This window comes from Columba livia, chromosome 20 (assembly GCF_036013475.1).
Source record: "Columba livia isolate bColLiv1 breed racing homer chromosome 20, bColLiv1.pat.W.v2, whole genome shotgun sequence".
Lineage (NCBI taxonomy): Eukaryota > Metazoa > Chordata > Aves > Columbiformes > Columbidae > Columba > Columba livia.
In genome coordinates this window covers 1,937,914-1,963,051 of record NC_088621.1, presented here as the reverse complement: position 1 = coordinate 1,963,051, position 25,138 = coordinate 1,937,914, and the positions used below count along the sequence as shown (strand labels likewise).

At 40.9% G+C, this 25,138-nt stretch overlaps 1 protein-coding gene across 6 annotated transcripts in view; it reads left to right on the top strand.

Moving 5' to 3' along the window:
- Nucleotides 1–25,138, top strand: part of USP32 (ubiquitin specific peptidase 32) — a 53,431-nt gene that overhangs the window by 17,367 nt on the left and 10,926 nt on the right. For 3 of the 6 annotated variants that reach the window (XM_065036727.1, XM_065036725.1, XM_065036724.1), the window contains 18 exons: nucleotides 2,925–3,084; nucleotides 7,914–8,045; nucleotides 9,530–9,637; nucleotides 10,411–10,526; nucleotides 10,905–10,967; nucleotides 11,817–11,900; nucleotides 14,214–14,275; nucleotides 14,397–14,499; nucleotides 15,216–15,408; nucleotides 16,429–16,604; nucleotides 16,847–16,987; nucleotides 18,887–19,046; nucleotides 21,171–21,325; nucleotides 22,030–22,111; nucleotides 22,363–22,437; nucleotides 23,558–23,696; nucleotides 23,982–24,087; nucleotides 24,758–24,931. In XM_065036727.1, coding sequence (XP_064892799.1) covers nucleotides 2,925–3,084; nucleotides 7,914–8,045; nucleotides 9,530–9,637; nucleotides 10,411–10,526; nucleotides 10,905–10,967; nucleotides 11,817–11,900; nucleotides 14,214–14,275; nucleotides 14,397–14,499; nucleotides 15,216–15,408; nucleotides 16,429–16,604; nucleotides 16,847–16,987; nucleotides 18,887–19,046; nucleotides 21,171–21,325; nucleotides 22,030–22,111; nucleotides 22,363–22,437; nucleotides 23,558–23,696; nucleotides 23,982–24,087; nucleotides 24,758–24,931 — 2,229 coding nt within the window. The remainder of the gene's footprint in view (nucleotides 1–2,924; nucleotides 3,085–7,913; nucleotides 8,046–9,529; nucleotides 9,638–10,410; nucleotides 10,527–10,904; nucleotides 10,968–11,816; nucleotides 11,901–14,213; nucleotides 14,276–14,396; nucleotides 14,500–15,215; nucleotides 15,409–16,428; nucleotides 16,605–16,846; nucleotides 16,988–18,886; nucleotides 19,047–21,170; nucleotides 21,326–22,029; nucleotides 22,112–22,362; nucleotides 22,438–23,557; nucleotides 23,697–23,981; nucleotides 24,088–24,757; nucleotides 24,932–25,138) is intronic. The other 3 variants (XM_065036729.1, XM_065036728.1, XM_065036726.1) reach the window with 3 other exon arrangements.

The following is a 25,138-nucleotide window of genomic DNA, read 5'->3' as shown; positions in this document are numbered from 1 at the left end:
TGGGAACAAATTGACCTTGTTTAAATTGGGTAAAAGCTCATAGTTTTTTATGTTGTAATATTACAAGTAATTTGTATTGATGCAAATAGCAGCTTGGTATATAAGTGTGGGCATTCTCCATGCTGCTTTACCTTCTGTGCTAGTTTGATGGATACCGTTCCCCAAGGATAATCATGTTGTCAAGTGAATTTAAATACTAATACTGTTAGTGGAGTTTTATTAATTAGTGCAGACGTTTTATTGCAATTGGGGAAGAAATCTAGAACACAGATCTGAGAAGGGAAAGAAAATCTGCACCCCGGATTTAGAAATGCCTGCCAGCACTGCTTGCTTAAAAAATACTAGTTTTATAACATTACTTTTGTCTCCCTGTGCCTGCCAGGACCTGCAACATTTATTTATACTTTAGGCTGTTTGAGAGATGTAATCTTTATGAAGCTTGCTGAAGTCCTCCTCTAAACCAGACTGTCGTTACTTTTAAATATTCACAGGTATTTGTTTGGCACTGGGGATCCTGAAGAACTGTCAAGTTCTTGTGCTTTGCTTGCTTCATTCGGTATCAGAGGACTACAAATCAGCAAAATCTAGTCCTTGTTATACATTCCACTGAAACACTGATTGACTAGAAGCTTCATTTGTGGATATTAGATTACTTAATTACCTTAATTTTTATTGTATTCTATTGAAGATGACTTTGGTTATGGGCACTGGCTGAGGCAGACGCCTCTAATCTGGCAGGGGTATCATCTTGGCTCTGTGGGCAGTGATTACATTCTTCATTCTTGGCTGGAACCATAAATCATATGTATACTGCAGGCCAATTTCTGGAGCTGACCCACTTCAGTATTTCCTATTTATAATTTCCCGTCAATATGGCGAGATGAATTATACCCTAGGAGTTAATTGCACACTGTCCAAGAAATCCAGAAATACTTTATGAAGACTTGCAGGAAGAGGAGTATCAATCTGGCCTCATACCATTTTCCTGCTCAAGAAAATGCTGTATATTGATTTTTCTTTTAAAATGAAAATAGTGTAATAACCCACTTAGCAAAATTTACTGGGCTGTTAATCATAGCCGGTCATGGCTGGAGAGTGGGAAAGTTTAATGTTTCTGCTGCTGTACGACGGATGAGTTTGTGCTCTCAAGAGTGATGTTTTATAGGTACTTCTCCAGCAGTTCCCTGTTTAACCACACTGGTCTCCTGGCTCCCTTCCTTGACTTCCTACGTGTAGGGATGCTCTGATCTTGTGCCCAGTAGAAACAGTCCCTGAACACTAACCAGCTATCTTGGGCCCCTTTACCTTCATGCAGCCTTGCCCATGGGTTTCCCCCAGCAACTGCCTGAAAAGGCCAAAGGCCAAGGAAGTTCAAATCCCCCACCACAACCAGGGTCTGTGATTGTGAGGCTGCTCTCAGCTGTCTGTAGAGGCCTCATCAACTTCCTCACCCTGATCAGGTGGCCTCTAATAGACACAGACAATAGTATCACCCTTGCCATGCTGCCCCTTAACTTTCACCCATAGACTCTCATCTCACTCCTCATCTGTGCCTGGACAATACTCAATACATTGTAGTTGCTCTCTCACGTAAAGAGCAACTCCACCAGCACGCCTGGCTGGCCTGTCTTTCCTGAAAAGGACACAGCCATCCATGCCCACATTCCAGTCATGTGAGCTGTCCCACCATGTCTCTGTAATTGCCACCAGGTCATAATCTCCTGCCCTAACACAGGTTTCTAACTCCTCCTGCTTATTCCCCATGCTGCACGCATTAGTGTACAGGCATTTCAGAGAGCGAGCTCAGCACTCCGATTTCACCCCAGGGGTATGGGGGTCCTCCCAGCCTTCACAAACTCGAGTGATGCCCCACTGATGCAAGCCCAGCTACAACCCCATCCCCCTTTGAGTGTAGTTAAAGCTCTCCAAATGAGCCCTGCTAATTCCTGTCCCAGCATCCTTTTGCCCCTGCAAGATAAACCTTTCCCATGTATCACTGTTTGGACTGGTGTCTTGTAAAACCAGCCGTTATCAAAGAACCCAAAGCCCTGCCTGTAGCATCAGTCCTGGAGCCAATTGTTTACAGACTGGGATTTTCTATTCCGTCCCATATCATCACCCAAAACTGGAAGGAGGGAAGAGAAAATCACTTGAGCCCCAGACTCTTTTACCATCTGTCCCAAGGCCTTGAAATCTTTCTTCATTCCCCTCGGACTGCGGGATGCAGCTTCCTCCCCATCTGTCTGGAAGATCAGCAGTGGGTAGGAGTCAGTTGGGTGCACCAGACTGGGAAGTGTCCTGGTGATGTCCCTGATCTGGGCTCCAGGTAGACTGTACGCTTCCCTACAATGAGGGTCAGTTCTGCAGATTGGGCCCTCCGTCCCTCTCAGAAGGGAGTTGCCTACTCCAATTACCCTTCTTTCTTTCTTATTTGAGGTGGTTTTGAGGCGTGGGGTCAACTGCCTCTTTCTATGTGGCCTTGAAAATGGGCCTTGCACCACATCCTCACCTACCTCCTCTTCAAGAATGTCGGTGATTTTATAGCACCTGTCATTTGGCACATAAGAGCTTTTATCTATCATAATAAATTTAAATTCATAAATATAACCTCTCTTATTTCGAGTTGTAAGCAACCATTTTTCTTCTGATGCCCTTAACCTGAGATTCAGAGTAAATGACTTTCCAAAGGCCACATTGAGTAGGTGGCCGAAATGCAGAGAGAGCTGAGGAGTCTGATTTCCCTCCCAGTGCTGTATTTCAGAAAGAAATGGAAAAACAGGCGTGGCTCCCAAGAAAAAAAAGTTATTTTAGTACTTATTTTTATAGATCGTCCCAATTCTTGTTCATGCAGCTGGATGGTTCCTGTTTACTGGTACTGAGAAAGCAGAGAAAAACAGTTCATATTTTCTTTTTTGTTCTTATAGGGTGAAAAGGTAAACTATGAGAAGTTCAGGGTTTGGCTGTTGCACAACAAAGATGCTTTCACGTTTTCCCGCTGGCTGCTGTCTGGAGGTGTGTATGTGACACTGACCGACGACAGCGATACCCCCACCTTCTACCAAACCCTGGCTGGAGTCACACACTGTGAGTAAAGCTGTAAAATGAAACGTAACTTGTGAAACTTGCTAGTGCCATTCTGAGTTTCTCGACTGGGTCGCAGCGTCGCCCACTCCCGACTCAAGCTTCAGACCCTCCTGCCAAGCCGTACCTCCTCTCGCAGTGTGCTTCCCATCAAACGTCTTGAATAATATGTCAGAGACGTGAAAAATAGCGGTGATAAAAATAGTGAAAGTTATTAACATTGATTTAGAAACAGACAGCGAACATTTTATTGCAAAGCATCAGTGACTCCATTTAAATTTGCTTGATGAACCAAGGTAGCAGGGAAAAAGGGAACTCTGATTTTTCATTTGTAAATAAGATTTTTTTTAAACGCAGATGGCTTTAATTACATTTCTCAAAACATAATTAGAAGTGAAATTTTGAAGTTCCAGAAAGTCGCACACACTTACTGCTTTTAATCAAATTTTGTTCCATTTCACTTAAATCATAAATATGAATCATTTCATCTGAAAGCTACCAAAATAACTTAAGTTCCTCTTGGACTTTTGTTCCTAAAAACCAGTTTCAGGAATATGGGTCTGTCCTACACCTGAGTACTGACCAACTAGCAGTAGTTGGGATTTTCTCAGGTATTGAACAGCACTGTAGTGGAGCATGTAAATTATCCTAAATACTCCCCCAAATCATTATACATCCGTAATAATTATGAATTAAACATTTAATCTTCTCTGGTGCTCTAAGTCCAAGTGGGCTTATATACTCAGGTTTTCAGTCCTTTTCTGTGGGGAGAATAGTCCCATTTGTCAGAGGAGTTCCTGGTTTCAAACTGACAGACCACGTAATTTGTGCTGCTTTGTTATCTGGTTCCTTGCTAAATAGCATCCTAATTCTGCTTTGAATTGAAGAGGCTCTCTTCTGTTGCCTGAAAAATGCATCAAAATGCTCTTTTTTTCTGACAGCTCTTATGTACTGAGATGCAATAAGACAGTCTGTAATCAGTATGATGATTACCTTTTAGAACACACGGTTATTGCTAATTTAACATAATCAATGAGAGAAGCCCTGGACAACCAGACAACATGGTTGAAGTGGAAGAGTTTTTGAAACATGGTAGAACACCAACTCAGTGGTGTGGAAATAACCTGTCAGAGATGGATTTATAAACCTGTAGGGCTTTATGGTCAGATGAAGATGTGAGTATGTAAAAGGAAAGTGAAATGAAGAGATCCCGTAACTTCACTCACACTAGAAGCTTGTCTGGATGTTAAACACACGTTCTGTACCTTCCCACTTCAGCTGTGGTACCGCTCTGAAACATCACCTCTTAGTCATGTATTGAAGGCCGCTAGAAGACACTTCTGAAGATTTTGGATTTATTAAATGTGCCTTTAGGTGCACATTTCATTCCGTGCTTTTTTTTTCCCAAGTGCCTGAACACTTGTGCTTTGAGAGCAACCATGGTGTCTAATAACTCTTCTGTATGGGTTCCCGTCTTAAGGCACTGATAATCTATATTCTGCTCGGTAAACACCTGGGTAATTGTGTCTGACACACACAAAGGTCTTGGTTGAAGTTACAATATTCCCTTCTCTGTGTGTCTGCTTTTTAATTAGGGAAAAAAAGAAAAAGATGAAAGATTACAGCAGACTAGGCCAATAAGAAGCAGCCTCAGTGTCACTTAATCTGCATCTTGCCACTTCGTTATCCTCTTAGCTCCCAGGCTATTTTATGTCTTGCAACGCAGCCTCTGTGCCCACGTCCCAGAGTCTTCTGTGTGTTGATTCGAAAGCATCGAAAAAGCGTATTTAGTCAGAAATGCCGTTTGGTGTTTGGTCGTTGGGTCTGTGGTTCTGACTCAGCCGCGATGAAGAGCTCTGTGTGCCGCTGGGGCCGGGGCTTGCGTGCAGGATGTCATGGTAAACAGGAGAACAAGCCGAGTTCCAGGTAAAATGTTTGGAATATGGTATGCTTCTACTGCTGCGAACCAGACAGGATTGTACCAATAGGTGGGTAAAAATTACATCTCTAAAATATATTGAAATACAGAGTGAATTCTGGCGTTGTAAAGAATTTAGTAGATAGTGCCTGAAATGAAAACACTGGTTTTTTTTATTAAGACAGAAGAAAATTCATGGCTTGCTCCCTATGTAATATTTAAGAAGGGTGTGCATTTCATGAAAATAGCATTAAAATGAAGGATGGTTTTTTTTGTAGTGTTTATCGCTGCCATGCAGCCTGACGGTCAATCACAGTACGGCAGCTGGTTTAAAATTAACTCATTTTTAGTAGATTTACGGTTTCTCAGTTGCATATTTTTGCTGACCGTGTTTGTTTACCTGTTCTTCCTTCACTAGATGAAGACTGTGGCTTGAGGTGTGCTTGACATTATCAGTCTAATTCTCCGAGAACTGAACTATGAAACATGACTCATAATTATTCGTATCTGAAAGGTTTTCATATTTGTAATGGACAAGTGATGAGGGAGACATAAAATAGCAGATGGTAGTAAACTGGTAGTATATGCTTAAATTTCACAGGTGCGTAATATCTCCATGTGACCTTGAATAATCGTTTCATAGATTTAGTTGACAAAATGAGCATGTACTTGGCCTAGAAAGCCGGTCTGTTTTGATGGTTTGGACTCTATTGTATACAGTCATCTGAAGTTATTTGAAACTTGAACTACAGAATGAAAGCCCAGTTCTCAGTTCCTGTCGTGATCTGAACAGGCATTAGGAGTAAAGTTTTAAGGTAAAATACTTTGTCCATATAAAACCTCTTTAGAAGAAGTTGGCGTTTTCATAAATGTTAGTATATTTGGATAATAAGTACAGTCTGCTTTCTTCACACTTGATTTAAACTTCATCAACAAATGTTATTATGTGTATATATCATAAATTGCAAGTTTCCTTTTAGTTTACATTTACTGAGGAATGGATGGTGCGCTACGTATACCGAGGTTGATTTACGAGATTCACAGAATGTTAGGGATTGGAAGGGACCTCGATGGGACTGGATGACCTCATGGTCACCCTGCTGTCCCCAGGACCCCCAGGTCCCTTTCCCCTACGCTGCTCTCTAATAGGTCATTCCCCAACTTATGCTGGAACCTGGGGTTGTTCCTGCCCAGATTCAAGACTCTACACTCGCCCTTGTTCTATTTCATTAATACGTGCAGAACAATCACTCTGGAGAAATCAAATGACGTAACAGTTGGCTTTTCAGCCGCAGGGTTAAACTTTCACGTGTGCTGTAATCTCATAAGTCTTTCTCTGTTTTATGTAAGTGAAACTATTGCAGTGGGCTACAATTCCTTGTTATTGTGAATAGAAAACAGCGTTTTGTCACATTTTGTCACTGTTACCGGTGTAGCACTTATACCAATACTTATGAGCTATTCTTTTGAAGATTATTTGAAAATCCTTTGGTTTTTAAATGACCATGTAATTGCAACCACTGCTTGGCAGAAAGGCACATAAGTTGCTTTCTGATAACCCGTCTTTTCTGAGATTAAAATGGCAAAGCATTTACGTTAGTGCTGTAGAAACTACCTGTGAAGTACAATTTAAAAAGCAGACTACAACTGGCTTCTGCTGGAGATACTTGAGAATGTTTTATTTTGCTAGAGAACATTTCCATTCTTAATTACTGAAGATAAATAGCGCACCTGCCAGTCAGAGCAGGTTTCTGCAGATCTGCTCCTCACGAAGCCCGTGTGAGCTTCCTTTCGCATTTAGAATGTTCTCAGTGTTGCGTCAGTTCAAGAATGAAGCACAACTGACACGTTTGTTGTTCTTCCTCGTCACAAGGGTAGATTACAAGGAAACAAAGTGATATACATGCTTGTGCTCAAGAGAGTTTGCATAATGCTTTTGTATTTGCTAATCAGGACAATAATGTATATGTGCGATTCTTGTAAATGTCAGTACAAACATGCCCTTTATGTGCAGTTGTTTAGGTGCTATAATGCTACTGGGATTCTCTTCCTGTACTTAAGGTGCTGTCTCATAAAGTGGCTTTTCCCTCTCATTCGTTATTTTACGTTTTGTTTCTTTCTGTTCTTGGAACTCGGCGAGTGCACTTTGATTCCCAGCAGAATGCTGGAACTTCAGTCCCGTGTCGTGTCCCGCAGCCCTGGAGCTGCAGCGCTGGGTGTCCCGCAGCCGCGGGCTGCCTGGCCATGGTCTGCGCGTACAGAGGGAAAGGAGGACGTGTTTTCACTCTTTCTTTCTAGTTAGACTGTCTAAAAGTGTTTTGCAGGAAGATGCAAACCCCTTTCACTCCTCTAACTACTTCAAATATTAATATTTCGTAATTTTTTTTCCAGACTTTCTCCTTATGAGGGTATCGTGTAGTTTGTGGTGCATTGCGTGATGTGTCTGCTGGGTAGTTACAAGTAGTAAATGCTTATTGTAGGTTACCCAAGTTACTGTTCTGATTGAATTACTACTCCTGATGACAGAAATAGGAAAATAAATAAATAGCATTTCAGTTTGACGTGTAACTTTTTTTGGGTCTCTGCTGTTCTTAAGCCTTATAGGATTATTATTGTTTCTGTAGACTAAACCAGGCCAAATAGCTCAAGTTAAACCTATTAGAAAGCTGGCGTGGATTTAAAGGCTCAGAACCATCTGGGAATGGGATCACACTTAGTGGTTCTTAATATAGACAGCTTTGTCATTACTTATCTATTTGAGAACCAATTAATTTGCACTGACCTAAAGCACCGTTGTGGCACATTTGCATATGTAAAAAGGTTAAAAGCATTGTGGGAGAAGTTCATTTCTGTATTTTCTAAACACTCGTTGATGACGTGTTATTGAACTCCTTTCATTTTGTTGATTGTACAGTGGAAGAATCCGACATCATCGATCTCGAAAAACGATACTGGCTGCTAAAAGCTCAATCAAGAACTGGACGTTTTGATTTGGAAACGTTTGCCCCCTTAGTTTCCCCTCCCATCCACCCGTCTCTGAGTGAAGGTACGGAGCGTTCGGCACACGCGCGAGGAGCTGACGGTGCTGTGGCGTTCGGTACCTGATGGCCACTGACACCCACATTGCAGAGGTTTAAAAGTGGGCCTGGTTTAAAATGTCTTTTAAGCTTTAGTTACAGAGATTCGTTCCACTGCGTTTGGAATGTTCGAAAATGAGAAAAGATGCCTGAGAAGTCTCTATTTGCTGGGGAATCTGGGATGATGAAGGAAGTGACGCTTCTGTGTGTCGCATTCTTAGTAGTTGTCAGGAAATACAACAAACGTTCTGTATAATTTGACTTGTCGTTGCTTAAAATTTTTAACTGTGTTTCTTAAGATTCCGTAATGACAAAATATACTGATATCCCTGAACAAGATAACATAGGAGATCATTTTTTTAAATGACATATGTGAGTTTAATCTGTTAAGTGACCATTCAGCATACAAGTCAGAACGTTTGTCATGCAGTCAATGGAACTGTCTTCCCTTACAGTGTAAGTTAAGGAAGATTTTGTTCAGAAGACTTGGTCAGGAGATTTATTTGTTGCAATACAGATGCATTAATAACCAAACTGGTCAAGTTGAAGCCACTCTGGTAGTAACTGGAGGTTGCAATTGTCTAACCGCCCTTTGCTGCACAACATAAGGACATTAAGTAACATTCGATTTACATGCTAGTTTTTGTCTGCAGTCCTGGAGTGACAGTTTTTTGTCACCAGAGGCTCAACTTTACTGACAAGTAAGTAGAAGATGGGAAATTTATCTGCAGTGGGTGCAGGCTGTTAGGACACTAGAACTTGTGTTTGATTCAATAGGGATGTATCCCCACATCCTTTTGCTCGCAAATGTGTTTTGTCTACTTAGTGATATAAATTTACTGTTATGGGGAAACTTGAATGGTTTCTGGCCATTCTGTATGTCTTCTGTGGGCAGCACAACTGAGTCATCGTCACAAAAAAGAATTTATGGGGTAAAAAAAGTTACATGTGCTGAATGAAGAGAACTCTTAAATCTTCCGAAGGCTGATAACCAAAACTCCTGACTCACTGAAGGCCAAATTTGCAGTGGTACTCAATGATTTTCATAGCAGTTTCTATCAGGCGCTTTGGAAAAGCCAAATTATTTGGCATCTGAGTTACCTTTATGATTTTGGTCCTTTAGCTTTTATGAAATTGCTTGTCCTGACCACACTGGTTTGCACTCTGTAAATCAGTCATGATGAGGAAGGTATGAGAATGAGGCTGCTGTTAGAATCCTTGTTTCCCTCCCCACTCTGCCCCTGCCTTTGTCGACCCGAACACCAGCGAGCTATTTCACCTTTAAAATTATCTAGGTAGTGCTTAACAGTCTTTATTGCACTTAGTAAGAATTAGTTATAAGTGTTTGTACTTGTCCTTGCAAGGGTCAACCGTTACCCTTCCTGTCATGCTAAGTGTGATTGTCAGCTGTTCCAGCAGATGCTGTAACAGGAGATGCTTTTGTGGTTTGCAGGTTTGTTTAATGCTTTTGATGAAAACCGAGACAATCACATAGATTTTAAAGAAATTTCCTGTGGGCTCTCAGCATGTTGCCGGGGACCCCTGGCAGAAAGACAGAAGTGTAAGTATGCAAAATGTTAACTCTTCGTTTTAGAGAAGTTTTTCAGTTTGAGCAATGAAGTTTAGTTGTTTCCACATTTTGGAAATTGTTTCCACGGAACAAGTGTGTGTCTGTGAAAGGCAACAGACTTCAAAAGTTAAGAAACTAAAGGAATTTTAAATACTTAGGCTGCCTTTTATACAGGATGATTAAACGTAATTCTGTATATTTTATAACTGATCCACAGCTTCATATACATTATCAGCCTGTCTGGAAAAAAATACAGTTCAGAATTTATATCACAGTGTTCTGCATTATGATGCAGAAGCATGTATCAATATAGAAAGTGCAAGAACTTATCTATTCATTATATATAATATAAAACAAATGTCCTATTTGATTGTCTTGTGGTAAATAGCATGTTCTGCCTTGTTTTACTGTCCAGTTTTCAGCTGGTTCCCTGCAAGGTTCTTATGTTTCAAATACCTTTGTTCTGTACTTTTCCAAAGCCATATTGCTGCAACTCAGGAGCTCTCGTTCACTGGAAATTTCCGGATGCACATATGTTCCCTGCTATGTCACATCAGAAAACACAGCACAGAATTGCAGGAATCTACATTTCAGTTTATTAAACACAGCTGCTCCGTTTCCTCACTACCACACATGCATCCTGCCTCATCAAAACTGTCAGCACTAAATCATCTTCCTGTGACTCTGCAGACTTACATTCTACAAGAAAAAAAAAGAGTTATCGAGTAGTTTTAACACAGAAAAGTAATTTCCTTTTCTCTCAGTTTGCTTCAAGGTTTTTGACATCGACCGGGATGGTGTGTTGTCTCGCACTGAACTTAAAGAAATGGTGGTTGCACTTTTAGAGGTCTGGAAAGATAACCGTACTGATAAAATACCTGTAAGTTGTACTTGGTTCTTTATGAATTTGCTCCTGTTTCTTAAAGTCATACTTCAAAAGTAGGAGTCTGAATGTTGGTTGAACGTGGCTTGGGTGCAACACGAGCTTCCTCAAACTGCCTTAGCGGAGCAGTATTGATGTAACTTACCTTGCGTAACCGAGACTTCCCTTAACCAAAGCGCAATGTCCGACTCTGGTGTCTGCTGCTGCATATAAAGAAACCTCAGGTACAAAAACGCAACTGTCTGGAAGGACTCGGGTGCGAATTACGCAGAGGTATCATCAGCATTGCTATAGTTACATTTGTATTCTGAACACATGCTGCTCCAGCGAGTGCGATGAGAATTTAACTGTTTTCTAATCCTTTTGTTTGTTAAGGAATTGGACATGGATTTGTCTGAAATTGTAGAAGATATTTTGAATATGCATGATACCACAAAGGTAGGAATTTCATGTTCTTTCCTTGTCATTTTTATACCCTAGTATCTTCACTTGATTTATGAGAAAGTAAAATCTTGTGCTTTTTTTAAAGCAGAGATGTGTCAATAATAGAATCTCTTTCAAGAAATGTCAGTTTTTCCATTAAAATTTTCCACATTGTTCTGTGAGAGAAAGAATCACAGAATCACAGAATGTTAAGGAGTGGAAGGGACCTCAGAAGGTCATCCAGTCCAATCGCCCTGCTGGAGCAGGGATGCACGACTCTGCACTCCAACTGGAACGCAAAAGGTTCCACTTAAATTTGAGACGAAACTTCTCAGTGAGGGTGGCAGAGCCTGGCCCAGGCTGCCCAGGGGGTTGTGGAGTCTCCTTCTCTGCAGACATTCCAACCCGCCTGGACACCTTCCTGTGTAACCTCATCTGGGTGTTCCTGCTCCATGGGGGGATTGCACTGGATGAGCTTTCCAGGTCCCTTCCAACCCCTGACATTCTGGGATTCTGTGTGATTCTGTGTTGTGTGGTTGCCCTGACCAGTCAAATTCTGCTTCTGCTGCTTTCATGGTTTGAGAAAGTCCAACTATGCAGTTGAGCGTGAATCCGAAATCTGAATGATGGAGAGCACGAGCAAATGTCACCTGCTCCGCGTAGTCGTCCTCTGTCCTCAAAGCTTTTTGGTTCTTCAGGTTGCATATGTTATGCTAAAACCAGATTTTTCTTCTTTCATTGGATCAATTTTTATTATCAGAGCGGCAGGTGCTAATTTTTATCAAGCTACTGGCTTTATCATTTTAACAGGAATAGGTTAATGGTTTGTGTTTTCCTTCCCCTTGCCTTCTCCCTTTAACGAAGCTGGGACACCTCACTCTGGAGGACTACCAGATATGGAGCGTGAAGAGTGCACTTGCCAACGAGTTTTTAAATCTACTTTTTCAGGTATGTTTAGAGGAAATTTAAACTTGAAAATTATGGTAATTAACTCATGAGCTTTTTGCACAGCCGGGAAGTGCAGCATCAGCATTTGTGTCACCGTGCCTACAGTTTTGGCTTTTGCAGTAAATTACGTGGTTTTGCAATTCCACATTTCCTTGACAGAATGATTCTGTATTTGATTATGTTCATATAGTGTATGGGCATGCCTAAAGCCTTATTTGTTAAAGTGAACATAGTGTACTGGTTATAAAATGAAAAGGAATTTCGAGTGTATCAGCAGTTATATTTTCCATTAGAAAAAGACTCTGTTCTTAAACAGTTGTTCTTGCAAATCTTTGCCGAGAAAGGGACACCAGAAATAAGAAAAGGTATTTCTAACTCTTTACTACCACTTTCCCTTTACATTTTCTATTAAGGCCGTCTAAGGAACCTTTCATAGCTTTCTTAGTGGAGCAGCCCTTGAAAGCTGGGATATCATATCACTATTGTGGTGCAGAAGCTGAGGATTAAGTGTGTACTGAATTTGGTTTTAATTGAGCTTGAACTGGATTTTTATAAATCCTTAAACCAGTTATATTTTAGCTGTATCTCACTTTGTGCAGAAAATAACCCCTGAAGAGTATTTGCCTTCACTGCAGTTTGTTCCTTACCCATTTTCTGTAGAGGCTGATACTTTGAATTTAAATAATAATCATCCTAATGGAGCCTTGAAGATTTGCCCTGAATTAGTATTCAACTCCAGCCCCGTATACCAGTCTCAGTTCTTCCAGGGAGGGCTGGGGAGAACCCCTGGGATCCATTCTCATCTTACCAGTGAAGCTTCATCAGTTACAGGGTCAGGTTGTAGCAGAAAAATATTTCATCAGAAAGAAGCTGTGTAGGTTTTTTAAAAAAGAAATTGTTAAGAGAGCATACCGAATAGCAAATTTATTTTTTCTTTCTGCTAGACGTTTATTTTTATTTCCTTCGATAACTTTATCAAACGAAGCCCCCACGTCCCGTGCTGTGCAGGACAGTCTGCCTTTGATTTGTCTGGACGTTGGTTTGAACTGTCGTGAGCTTGTGTGTCTCCTGTGCAGACAGAAAAGCTGAGCGGTCCGAGTGGGGCACCTTGGAATGCTTGGCAAGAAATTGGTTTGTTTGCAGTGGCGTTAGTTTGTATGAAGAACCTGATATTAGGACAGTGTTACATGAGTTTCGAAACAAACACCGGAGCCAGCTGTGTTATGCATGCTAGAAAATCTGTTGCTTCCCAGCAGCTAATGGCTTTTGTTTTATTCAGAATATGAAATGGTCTCTCACACTGTAATATAAATTTAAATAAGATATCTCGCCAGTCATTAGAAATCTCCAGCTGAGATGCAAATTGATAGCCTCAAAAGAGACGTGAGGAAAAGCCCGTAGATCATGTTAGGAGTAGCAGCCTCAAAAGAGACGTGAGGAAAAGCCTGTAGATCATGTTAGGAGTAGCAGCCAGTTTGAGACGCGTGTGGGTGAGGAGGCGGCTGAGCCTCCTCCTACCGTGGGAGAGGGTCTGATCCCGGCTCAGCAAACCCTGCTCTGGGATGGACCAGCCGGACACCAGACACCACACTGCAGCCACGGCCAGCTGGTTGTGTTGGGAGGAGTAGAACAGGAGCCCTCTGGGACTGCTGGCTTGTACTCGGGATAAAACCCCACCCAATCGAGTGGCTGTCTGGGGAGTGGTGCCTTTTTCTTCTCTATTTCTTTCAAAATGAAAAAAAGAGGGAAAAAAAAAAAAAGCATCAGGCATTCAGAGAACGTTCTGCAATTTCGAGAGCGTTTTCAGTGGTGACTGGTTGGTTGGACTGCTCTGAATTTCATGTGCTCATTTTCCTTCCAGTCCTTTATGTAACCACTTCTCCCTGTTTTTCCCCTTTCCTTTTCTTTTTTTTTTAAACCTTTAGCTTCCACCCGCTTGCCTTCTCCCAATTCCTCATTCCCTCTCTCCAGTACCTATAGACATGTTAATGTATATCTGATCCATGTCATTACTGTGATCTTTCATAGCATGTCCTCCAGATGTGGAAATAATGAAAAATCATTTTCTGTTGACCTTAATTTGCCTTGGAGCATTTGACAGTCTTGGTATCTTTGTCTTAACAGTGGAAACAGGTTGCGAACCTCATAGCTCAGAATACTTATTTTTTAGTGATTGGTCCAATTTTAGGTCATCTTTGCTATGTAATTAAGAAGAATTTTCTCTAGAGTCCCACTACAATTGTTCTCTTCTTTCATTTACCTAACACTTGTTTCATAGTGGTGTAGTTAATAAGAATAACTTTCTTTTTCCAGGTATGCCATATAGTTTTGGGGCTACGACCAGCCACTCCAGAAGAGGAAGGACAGATTATTAGGTGCGTGTTTTGCTCCGAACCTTAAATGGGTTTCAGAATCACCTTTCCAGTATTTTCAAAAGGAGGACTGTGATTTCCCTGGTTCAACTGATGCTTTGTGCTGTTCATTCTTCACATGCAGGGGCTGGTTAGAAAGAGAAAGCAGGTACGGCCTTCAGCCGGGGCACAACTGGTTTCTTATTGCGATGCCATGGTGGCACCAGTGGAAAGAATATGTCAAATATGTAAGTAGATTAATAATTTATACCGAATAAGTGATTTATTTGTATTTGTGAATGTCTTGAAGAGAAAAGAGTGGGGAGCAAATGACTGCATAGCCAATAATGCTTGAAATTAAGCATCTTCTGCCTCTCAGTGGAAAATAATTGTTGTGCTGAATCACTGTTACATGATGAGCTTTCCGCTATAATTTTGTTAAACTGTCAGCTCCTTCTGGACTTTTTCATCATTCCTGTGTGCCAAAATACTTTTTTGAATAAAAACATGCTCTCACAATAGTATTTCGCTTAAATATATCGATCCATTTGATGATAAAGCTACCTGTTTTGGCTTTAACTTTGCTTGGGCCACAAACAGACACTGTGCCTTTTCTGCACAAAGAAAGGAGGGAATTGATATAATGTGATTTATAGGGAATGATGAGAAGTAGTCCAGTCCAGGCTGATCAAAGGAGTCCTACTAAAACCTTGTAGTTACAGAGTGCCCTTTAATACCCTTCAACTATAATATTCAGGTAAAAGCAGCCCTATGAATTTTACAAAATAAGGCATATTTAATAAAATTAAATTTAAGAAAATGTATACGAGTTGGTTTTTTTAAAGCTCATTGTCACATGCAAAAGTGGTCACACAGCTGTGAATCTTGGTGATTGGTTTGGCTGCTGCTAAAAGTCTTGGATATTGGCTTATAATTAACTTTTCTACTTGCCTACCAATTTTAGGATGCAGACCCTGTTGTGATAGAGCCTTCATCTGTCTTGAGTGGAGGTAAGAACTCGCTCGTAGCTGCCGCAGCCAATACTTCAGAACAGGGAGAAGACAAAGTGGGAGGTCTTAATTACTTCAGTGCAACAGAAGAAAAGTTTTCAGATAATATTTCTACTGCATCAGAAGCCTCAGAGTCTACTAGCAGCAGTAAGCATAACATCTTATTTCCTTGGAGGTTTAACGTAGAACAGGTTTTGAGAAAACTTAGACACTGCATGGATTCCTCCAGGCAAAAAGATAACGCGGTTTACATTGCAGAAGTGTCCTATATGTGGACGTCAGTGAATTACTGGGGTTTTTTAGTCTGTGGTGGGTAAACAAGAAAGAGTCTTGTTTAAATAGCAATTCATCTTTTATGCTATGATTAGTTTTCAGAATTTTTTCCACGCCGTTTTTGTCCTATCACTTATTTTCTGAGTGCGTTTTCCGCCCCCCTTCACAATGAGTGGTTTCTAGCTCACGCCTAGTTGGTATTGTACTGTGTCTTGCAATGGGGTGACCTCAGATAATACAAAGAGGGAAGAAGCAGAATAAAAATAGGACAAATGTACTTACAGTTTTACAGGGCATGTGATTTAATTGAGTTTGTGCAGATTCTAGGAGACTGTGGAAGAAGCTATTTTAGTAGTGATTTTCAGTCAGTTCTTGTGAGAATTTGAGATGATGTTTTTTTTTCTTATAAGACAGCTGAGTGTTGCATCTGCTATTTTAAATCTGTACCTTAAAACTGTAAGTTCAATATAAAGTAGGTAGATTACAGTGGTCGTTCTTTGGGGTGGGGTTGGGGAATAGCAGAAGGCCAGGAAGGGAGGCAAGTTGTATGTAAGATTTTTGAGAGTTTGACATTTGAACATCCAGACAACAAGCAAACGTTTGCTCACGCAAACCTAGTTAGGATGGTTTAAACCACTATTTGTCTAAGTATCTGCTTTGGTATTTGGATCTCATATATCCACTTCTTTATCTTTTCTGGGAGATCTGGTATATTTGTCACTCTGTAGTTTGGTAGAGTTGCATGTTTTCTTGAGGTGTGAAGGACAGCAAATTTCTTCAACAATGATTTTTAAAAACACCAATAAAAACCAATACAACAGTTTAACTGATTTATTTATGTTACGGACTCATGAACTGAAATAGAGATTTATTTTTTCCTTGTATTCTTTTCAGATACTCTGTACCCTGGCACACCAGGGACTGATGTGTGTTTTGCTAAGCAGCATAATACTTCGGACAATAATAACCAGTGTTTCCTTGGAACCAATGGGAGTAATTTGCTACAACTTAATCCTCAGAAACCAGGAGCTATCGATAACCAACCCCTCGTAACACAAGAACCAGTGAAGGTAAATGCATCTCAATCATATGAATACAGGAAAAGTGTCTTTTAGCGTATGTTCGTCACAGCTTTGAATCTGTTGGGTTTTTTCAGCTTGTGGCCTAGTTCTGAATTGACACTGCTTTGTCACGTAACAAAGTTTTTTGTCTGATAATTAAACAGTGTTCTGCGTTTCTGAACTAAAATCCTTGTAGCTGTATACTGTTTTTTTTCCACTTGAGATCTGACAAAATCCCGTTTTGTTTCAAGGCTGCATCATTAACAATGGAGGGCGGAAGATTAAAGCGATCTCCACAGCTCGTTGAAGGAAAGGACTACGTAATGGTACCAGAACCCGTCTGGAGAGCACTTTACCATTGGTACGGAGCGAATCTGTCCCTGCCCAGGCCGGTACGTTGTGATTATAGACACTGTTGTCTTGCCGTAACCACTGAGAATAATAAGGACAACCTCATGTGTTCCCTCCTACCCGGGTCCATTCCTAAGGCGGCATTTTCCCAGCTCGCTCTGCAAGACTTTTCATGTAGACCGCTGGTTTTGGATGAAGCGGGAGATGACCATAGAAGATTTACCTTCTGCAGCCAACAGAAGTTTTGTTAAAAGAGGAAAAAAAACCCTTGAAGAATTGAAATTCACTTTCTGTAACTAACACTAGTATTTTCTATATTAAAGCTGTAATGTCTTTAATTAAAATAATTTTGAGCACAATGCAGAATGTATTGCAGGATATAACTTCCACATATGAAAGTGCTATAAATTAAATGGAATTGACTAAGTGGACTAATAATTAGCCTGTGTTATCCCAATGAGATTTTTTTTTGTTGCAGTTAAAACAGCAACAGTATTTCTGAAAGAGAAGCAGTAATTATATAGCAATAGTCATTGTTAAATCATATAATTTACTCACAATTTATTGAGCTATCTCTCTTTCTCTGTGTAATACTGCAAAACGATTAACAGGTCATAATGATTTGGAGCTGGAGCTGGCATGCCTTGAATTATTAATGTTGAATTTATAAAAAAGTAGGCTGAGCTTAGAAGCAAGAAATATTGAAGTAATTTGCTCTGTTCGCTTAGAGGCTTTGGAAACTTCCTTTAATTTCTGTTGGGTGTATTTATTCTATATAGTGGTTGGTTTATTCCATACTGGGTGTTCTGCTATAGGAGCTACACTTAAAAAATGTACTGGGGGGATTGTTTTTTTTATGGTAGCAATAGAGATTCGGTGGTTGGTGTCATAAATATTCAGTGTCACAAATGAAAGAGAATTAGCGGTATGATTTTTGATGATTTGGTCTGTTAGCCGTAGAACTGGCGATTATTTTACAGTGAAAAATCACGGGCTTCTGTTCCCCTCCTCCCACACATTCTCCATGGAAACAAACACCTTTCATGATCCAGAAAAGGCCACATCTCTTTATGCACAGCACAAACTCATGTGCTTGAGATCTTTGCCACGGGGCCATTAGGAAAGTGACTTCTATCCAGAATAAGTTTTAGTTTGAGCATCCTGTCTGCAAAATAAATATAACGTATATATCAACTTTAGCTTTTCAATCCATAATGAAGGGATGTTTCAACACTTGGTTACCTGAACACTTGAATCCGTGGATACAGGCACTTACAGTCCCAGTCTCACACCTGCAGTGGGGACTGTTGTGTTGGTTTTTTCCAGGACATGTCATCACTATTGTTTTTGTTGTAACTGAAGTTTGATACCGTGATACTTCAGTGCGTTATATTGCTTCTCACAACTTCAGGGTGTTTTCTTCTGCTTCACGTGGTCACAAAAACAGTGGATGTTCCTGCCATTTTTATGTGTCTGTGTTTGGGAGGATCTGGACAGAAAAATATTTGTAGAAATGGTGACTGAAAAGCCGCAGGTTGTGTTCTGGGGTAATTTCAGCTTTTTTGGTCAACATATCAAAATGTCATATTGAAGTATACACTGAGCAGAATTAATGAGGTTCGTTGTAGATTCACATATATTTCAGGAATTATAACGATGTTCTTTCTGTGGTGGTGTACAGGAAGCTGTGCTCCACTAAATAAGGTGTTTGCTTTTGACAGTCTGCAACTAATGAGCTTCAAAAAGTGCTTAGAAATCACTCCAATGTTATTCCTGTGGATATTTGCTTAAGACCCCATAAGAAGTTCAGAACATTTCTTGTCTCCTAGTAAAACATAGTTTGCTTTTTTAACCATTAATCATTACTTCTTGTTCTTATTGGGATTTTCTACATATTTGCAACAGCTGTGTCTCAAATGTGCTTTAAACACCTTTCCTAGGTGATCAAAAACAGCAAAACAAACGTGCCCGAGCTGGAGTTATTTCCTCGGTACCTGCTCTTCCTGCGACAGCAGCCGGCCGCTCGCACGCAGCAGTCCAACATCTGGGTCAATATGGGTATGATGAGCCTGAGAATGTTTCCTCAGCATTTACCTAGAGGTAACTTAAGAATGCAGCAAGAACGCGAGCACGCAGTTTGGAAGCTGTAGGAGCTTGCTGCCGCTGTGCTTGTGCACCAGCTAATCACCCGTCAGGCACAATCAGCCTTTGGGAGACATTTCGACGCTTTGCTCCGATTTTTCTCTTGAAAGGAAGAGGCGTGAGGGAGCATTTGCAGTGAAGTCAGTTGAGACGCATAGTTATTGTAAATAGATTGAGTTGACAGTGAGAAAGGAGGGTCGAAAGTTAGTTCCAGTTCGGGGCTGTGGGCAACCCCACCTCCCTACCTGCTTTGCAGGACAATGGAGGAGTTTGCCTGGGTTGATGAGGACTGGGTTAGGGAGCAGTTGGGCAATCTGGACATCCATAAATCCATGGGTCCGGATGGGATGCACCCGCGGGTGCTGAGGGAGCTGCCTGAGGTCATTGCTGGGCCGCTCTCCATCATCTTGGCCAAGTCTTGGGAAACGGGAGAGGTGCCTGAGGACTGGAGGAAAGCAAATGTCACTGCAGTCTTCACAAAGGGCAGGAAGGAGGACCTGGGTAACTCTAGACCGGTCAGCCTCACCTCCATCCCTGGGAAACTGATGGAACGACTTCTCCTTGGTGCCATCTCAAGGTGTATCAGGGATAAGAGGGTCATTAGGGGCAGTCAACGTGGCTTCACCAAGGGGAAGTTGTGCTTGACCAACCTCATTGACTTTTGGTCTGAAGAAATACCTGCAGTTCACGTGCGTGTGTTTGGATACACACAGATATACATCCACAGTAACGTGTGTCCAGAAATGGGTGCACCTAACTACTGGAAATTAAATCCTGTAGTGTGGCGGGTGTTAGCCTGTGTTTCAAAATGCAGATGCTCCATTTTTCACTGCTTCGGTAGACTCTAAATCTTCGTGTGTCGATAGCGGCTCCCTGCTTGATCAAGTTCCGCTACAGAAACTGCCTGCTGCCCAAATTAATTTTTCCTACTTGACCTAATGAAATGGAAACCGCTTTGTTTGGACATCTGAAAATGCCCAAATTCAGATAAAGAGAATCTTCTGATGTGCCAAATTTGATCTTGATTTGGAATTATTTTGCTCTGCACTAATTTATTTGTCCAATCAGTTATTAATCTTTCTGAGTTTTCAAATATGCTTTCTTGCTGTAATCTTACAACTAATCCTCTGATCCCTAATCTCAGAAAATGCTTTTTTGTTTTCTTTAAAAAAAAAGAGTACTTTGCTTGGTATAGTGAAGCAAAAGTGATGCTTTGCTGACTTAGAAGATGATTACAGTATAGTTTTACTCTCTTGTCAAATTGCATGTAATCTTGCGTCTTTTCATATGGTGCTATTTATTTTATTTTCATCTTTTGACAGTGACAGTAGAACAATGTCACTTCTTTGGTTACTTAAGTAATGCAGTTGTGCAAATGGGTTTGGCTGTGTAATAAAAGCTTCTCATGAATATGTTACAGACCTGTCTGTGAAAAGTGGCAAACTTGCTAAGTTTAAACTGAAGAAGCTCAAAAACTAAAGCCTGTAAAGCTGGTCTCATCTCTTTCAACCTGAGCTTGCACCAATGTTTTATTTAAAGATGAGTTCATAGTATAGAGAAGAGGAACAAGCTCAACTGATGGAATTAGTTTGTGTTGCAAACATGAGATTATTGAAAAATTGTGGTGAAAATCCTCAGCATCTTCACAGAATGTGTTATGAGGAATTTAGTTTTGAAGAATACTTTGATTGTGAAGCTGCCAGGCTGATTTCATCTGCACAGACCAGCATTCATCTCCACAGAAGAGCTGGAGCAGAGTCACGCTGCTTCCAGGAGCAGCCAGGCTGGGTTTTTTGACCTTATTTTTTACTTACAATGTGCTCTCAAAAAGAAATTCCTCATGACCTTTTCAAGTCCTTTACTTTGAGAATCACCATTGTCTCTGATACTCTGTCTTTAAGAGCAAACAAGAATAGTCCAGTCCTTTAAAACTACTTTGAAATTATTTATTTCCTATTAGAAAATTGCTCCCCAAAGATTCTTAGAAGTTTTGGTAAGACGGGAGGTAAATTTATTCTGGTTTCAGTTGGCCTGTGGGTATATACGTTATCTTTTACCCTTTTCTTGTGATTGTGAATCCAGGGAACGTACCTTCACCGAATGCTCCTTTAAAAAGGGTGTTGGCTTACACAGGCTGCTTCAGTCGAATGCAGACTATTAAAGAGATACACGAATATCTCTCCCAGAGGCTACGGATAAAAGAAGAAGATATGCGTCTCTGGTTATACAATAGTGAGGTAATATCAGTCTTATTTATTATTTTTATTAATCAGGTATTGGATGTTTATCGTACTCTTTTCTAGAAACTATTAAATACACACACACACAGGAAAAAGTGGACTTAAGTTTCCTTTGCCATTTAAGCACCCAGGTAGGAAAACTCCTGCCACTTATTTTCTAGCAGTGAAATTTAGATTTTGGTCTTACTGACCCAGAAAACTTATATTCTGTTTTCTTAGTAGCCTGACAAACATTAAATTATCCTGTGGTGTATTTAAAAATTGGCAATTGGTTGACCTATTAAAAGACTTGATAGGAAGTGTCACAGAAACTGTTTTAAATAGAAACCAAAATAGATTCTCTGGCTGCCACGCATGATGCTGCAGGCTCTGTTGGCACAGAAACCAGCGGCCGTCCAGGGGCTTTTCCAAGTGCGTATGTGAACAAATCACCACGAACAAGCAGAATGTGTTCCTCCAAATCATTAAGTGCATGTAATTCTCTCATTCTAAAGGAACACCACATAAACTCAGAGCGTTGAACTCAATGCTCCTGGAGATCAGTGTACTACTGTATTTAATTAACATAGGTAGGAAACCAGTACTCATTATTGTGGAGAAATTGTTGATGCTGTTTTAATTTCATTGCTTTGAGATTAAAATATCCTCAGAGAATTTTAAATCTAAAAGTAATAACTACATGAAGTATTTTTCCCCCGCAGAACTATCTTACTTTGCTGGATGATGAAGATCACAGACTGGAGTATCTTAAAATCCAAGATGAGCAGCATTTAGTAATAGAAGGTATAAAGATGGCCTAGAATTGCTTTACACACTAGAAACAAATATTTTTGTATGAGTAGATACACGGTTAATTGCGTGTGGTACCCATTTCTGCAATTGCCCAAATTACACAAATATACAGGTCTCCTGAATAAACATTTTATTTTTGAAATTAAATATAGAAAATGATAATTAAACCTCTTGAGCTGTGTAAGCTCTCTGGAGAAAGGAACAAACAATTTAAAAAAATCCTATACCGTATCTCTTTCTAGTTCGAAACAAAGACATGAGCTGGCCAGAAGAGATGTCTTTTATAGCCAACAGCAGTAAAATAGACCGACATAAAGGTGAGTGTTTCCGTGTAGTAGTTGTACTATGATGAGAAGCAAAATCCAAGAGACTATATTATGTTAAAACAATTATTTTAATATTAGTGCTCTTAACTTAGCAGAGGCAATGTAGGCCCACTGATGAACGAGGTGGGTGCCCTGGTGACAGAAGGTACAGAGAAGGCAGAGTTACTGAACGCCGCCTTTGTCTCTGTCTGCTCTGCCGGGGGCTGTCCTGAGGATCCCGCACCGCTGAGGCCCCAGAGGAAGGCAGGACAGTGGAGGAGTTTGCCTGGGTTGATGAGGACTGGGTTAGGGAGCAGTTGGGCAATCTGGACATCCATAAATCCATGGGTCCGGATGGGATGCACCCGCGGGTGCTGAGGGATCTGCCTGAGGTCATTGCTGGAGCGCTCTCCATCATCTTGGCCAAGTCTTGGGAAACGGGAGAGGTGCCTGAGGACTGGAGGAAAGCAAATGTCACTCCAGTCTTCACAAAGGGCAGGAAGGAGGACCCAGGTAACTCTAGACCGTTCAGCCTCACGTCCATCCCTGGGAAACTGATGGAACGACTTCTCCTTGGTGCCATCTCAAGGTGTATCAGGGATAAGAGGGTCATTAGGGGCAGTCAACATGGCTTCACCAGCGCAGGTGATGGTGGAGTGGAGCATCTCCCGTGTGAGGAAAGGCTGAGGGAGCTGGGGCTCTGGAGCTGGACAAGAGGAGACTGAGGGGTGACCTCATTCATGTTTACAGATATCTAAAGGGTGAGTGTCAGGAGGATGGAGCCAGGCTCTTCTTGGTGACAACCAATGATAGGACAAGGGGTAGTGGGTACAAACTGGAACACAAGAGGTTCCACTTAAATTTGAGAAGAAACCTGAAAATAGTTTGTATGGGTTATACTGATGTCCACAGTCGATCGGATGTACCGAAATGCCTCGGTTTCTGTTAACTTGAGTTGAGAACACAGTTTTTTTAACAGGCTGGACCTGTTGTATCTGTGGTAGCTGTAGTCTTGTAACTGGGAGCAGGATAAACTGAACTGGTTACTGTGAAAAGGTCGTGTTCTTTACTGATACACTATTCTGAATTCTTCACGTTGGCACAGCTGTTATAATTGTTTTCTTTGTCTCAGTTCCTACTGAAAAGGGTGCTACCGGATTAAGCAACCTGGGGAACACGTGTTTCATGAACTCCAGTATCCAGTGCGTCAGTAACACCCAACCGCTCACTCGGTATTTCATCTCAGGAAGACATCTTTATGAACTTAACAGGTAATCTTCTGACTGAGACCATTGGCATTTTAAATGCTGTAACATTTCTTTAAAATGAGCTCCAGCTTTCAGAAGTAGACAGGGCGAATAAATCCTTTGAAGTTCAGTGTTACCAACCATCATTTATACAGCAAATACTAGATTAGATACACAAAAGTATAAACCGCTTTTGTTCCTGAGAGAGCTGAAACAGTTCAGCAAGAAGCCTTTGCACATCCCTGCATATCCCCATGCTTGAACTTTATTTAAATTTCAGTATGATATTAATTACTTTATGATTTCTAGGACAAATCCAATAGGAATGAAAGGACACATGGCCAAGTGCTATGGGGATTTGGTGCAGGAGCTGTGGAGTGGAACTCAGAAGAATATAGCACCGTTAAAGTTGCGGGTAGGTTACTTAGAGGTGGAAAGCAAGAATTTCTTTGGATAACAGAAATCTTTTAATGCACTTTTTCCTGATTTTACCTGCATTGAGGTGGTTCTGGGACTCAGGACCTCCTGCAGAGAAAGAGGGGAAACTTTGGACATACATTTCAAGTGTTAGAAGTTGGCTGAGAGGCCAGTAACCGTATCCTGGCCATCAGTCATCACCTGCCTTACTCCTGACTGGTCACAGAATTTGCTTTTTGCCTGCAAGGAATGTCGGGGAGTGTTCAGGAAAGGGCTGTGCAGGGACAAGAGGCACATCTCAGCGGGGGACAAGAGGTGCATCTTGGGGGGACAAGAGGCACATCTGGAGGAGGCCAGAGCTCAGCAGGGCTGGTGCTCAGGACCTGAGCGGCTTTCTGGGGAATATAATAATGGTTCAGTGCTTGTAAGGTCAAAGGAGTTACTGATATGAATCAGGGATTATGATATAAAACGTGGCTTTTATAGCCCTGTTAGGGACAGAAGATCATGGATTTGCCTGCAAATCGTCTTTTGTTCTGAAAGAATCAGGGGTTTAGGAATTGAATTTGTTCTTGTTGACAGCATGAGTCTTGGCTACAATATTTTGATTTATTGTTATGACTTTTGTTACATGATGTAAAATTAACTTTCCGGCTTTTTTTTTATAGTGGACAATAGCAAAATATGCTCCAAGATTTAATGGCTTTCAACAGCAAGACTCACAGGAGCTTCTGGCTTTTCTTTTGGATGGTCTTCACGAAGATTTGAACAGAGTTCATGACAAGCCGTATGTGGAACTGAAAGACAGCGATGGTCGGCCAGACTGGGAGGTAGCAGCAGAGGTATGGGTTAACAGCTTTGGGTTTGGGGTTTGTTTGTTTGCTGATGGGTCCTTTCAGAAGTGCTTTATATGATGTCATACCTTGATTATTGTGTAAATTGAAATTTTCTTTACTCATGTTGAAGTTAAATACTTCCTATTTATTAGAAACTGGTAAGCAACTTCTATGGAAATAACTTGACTTCCATGGGTTGATGAAGCTTTGGAG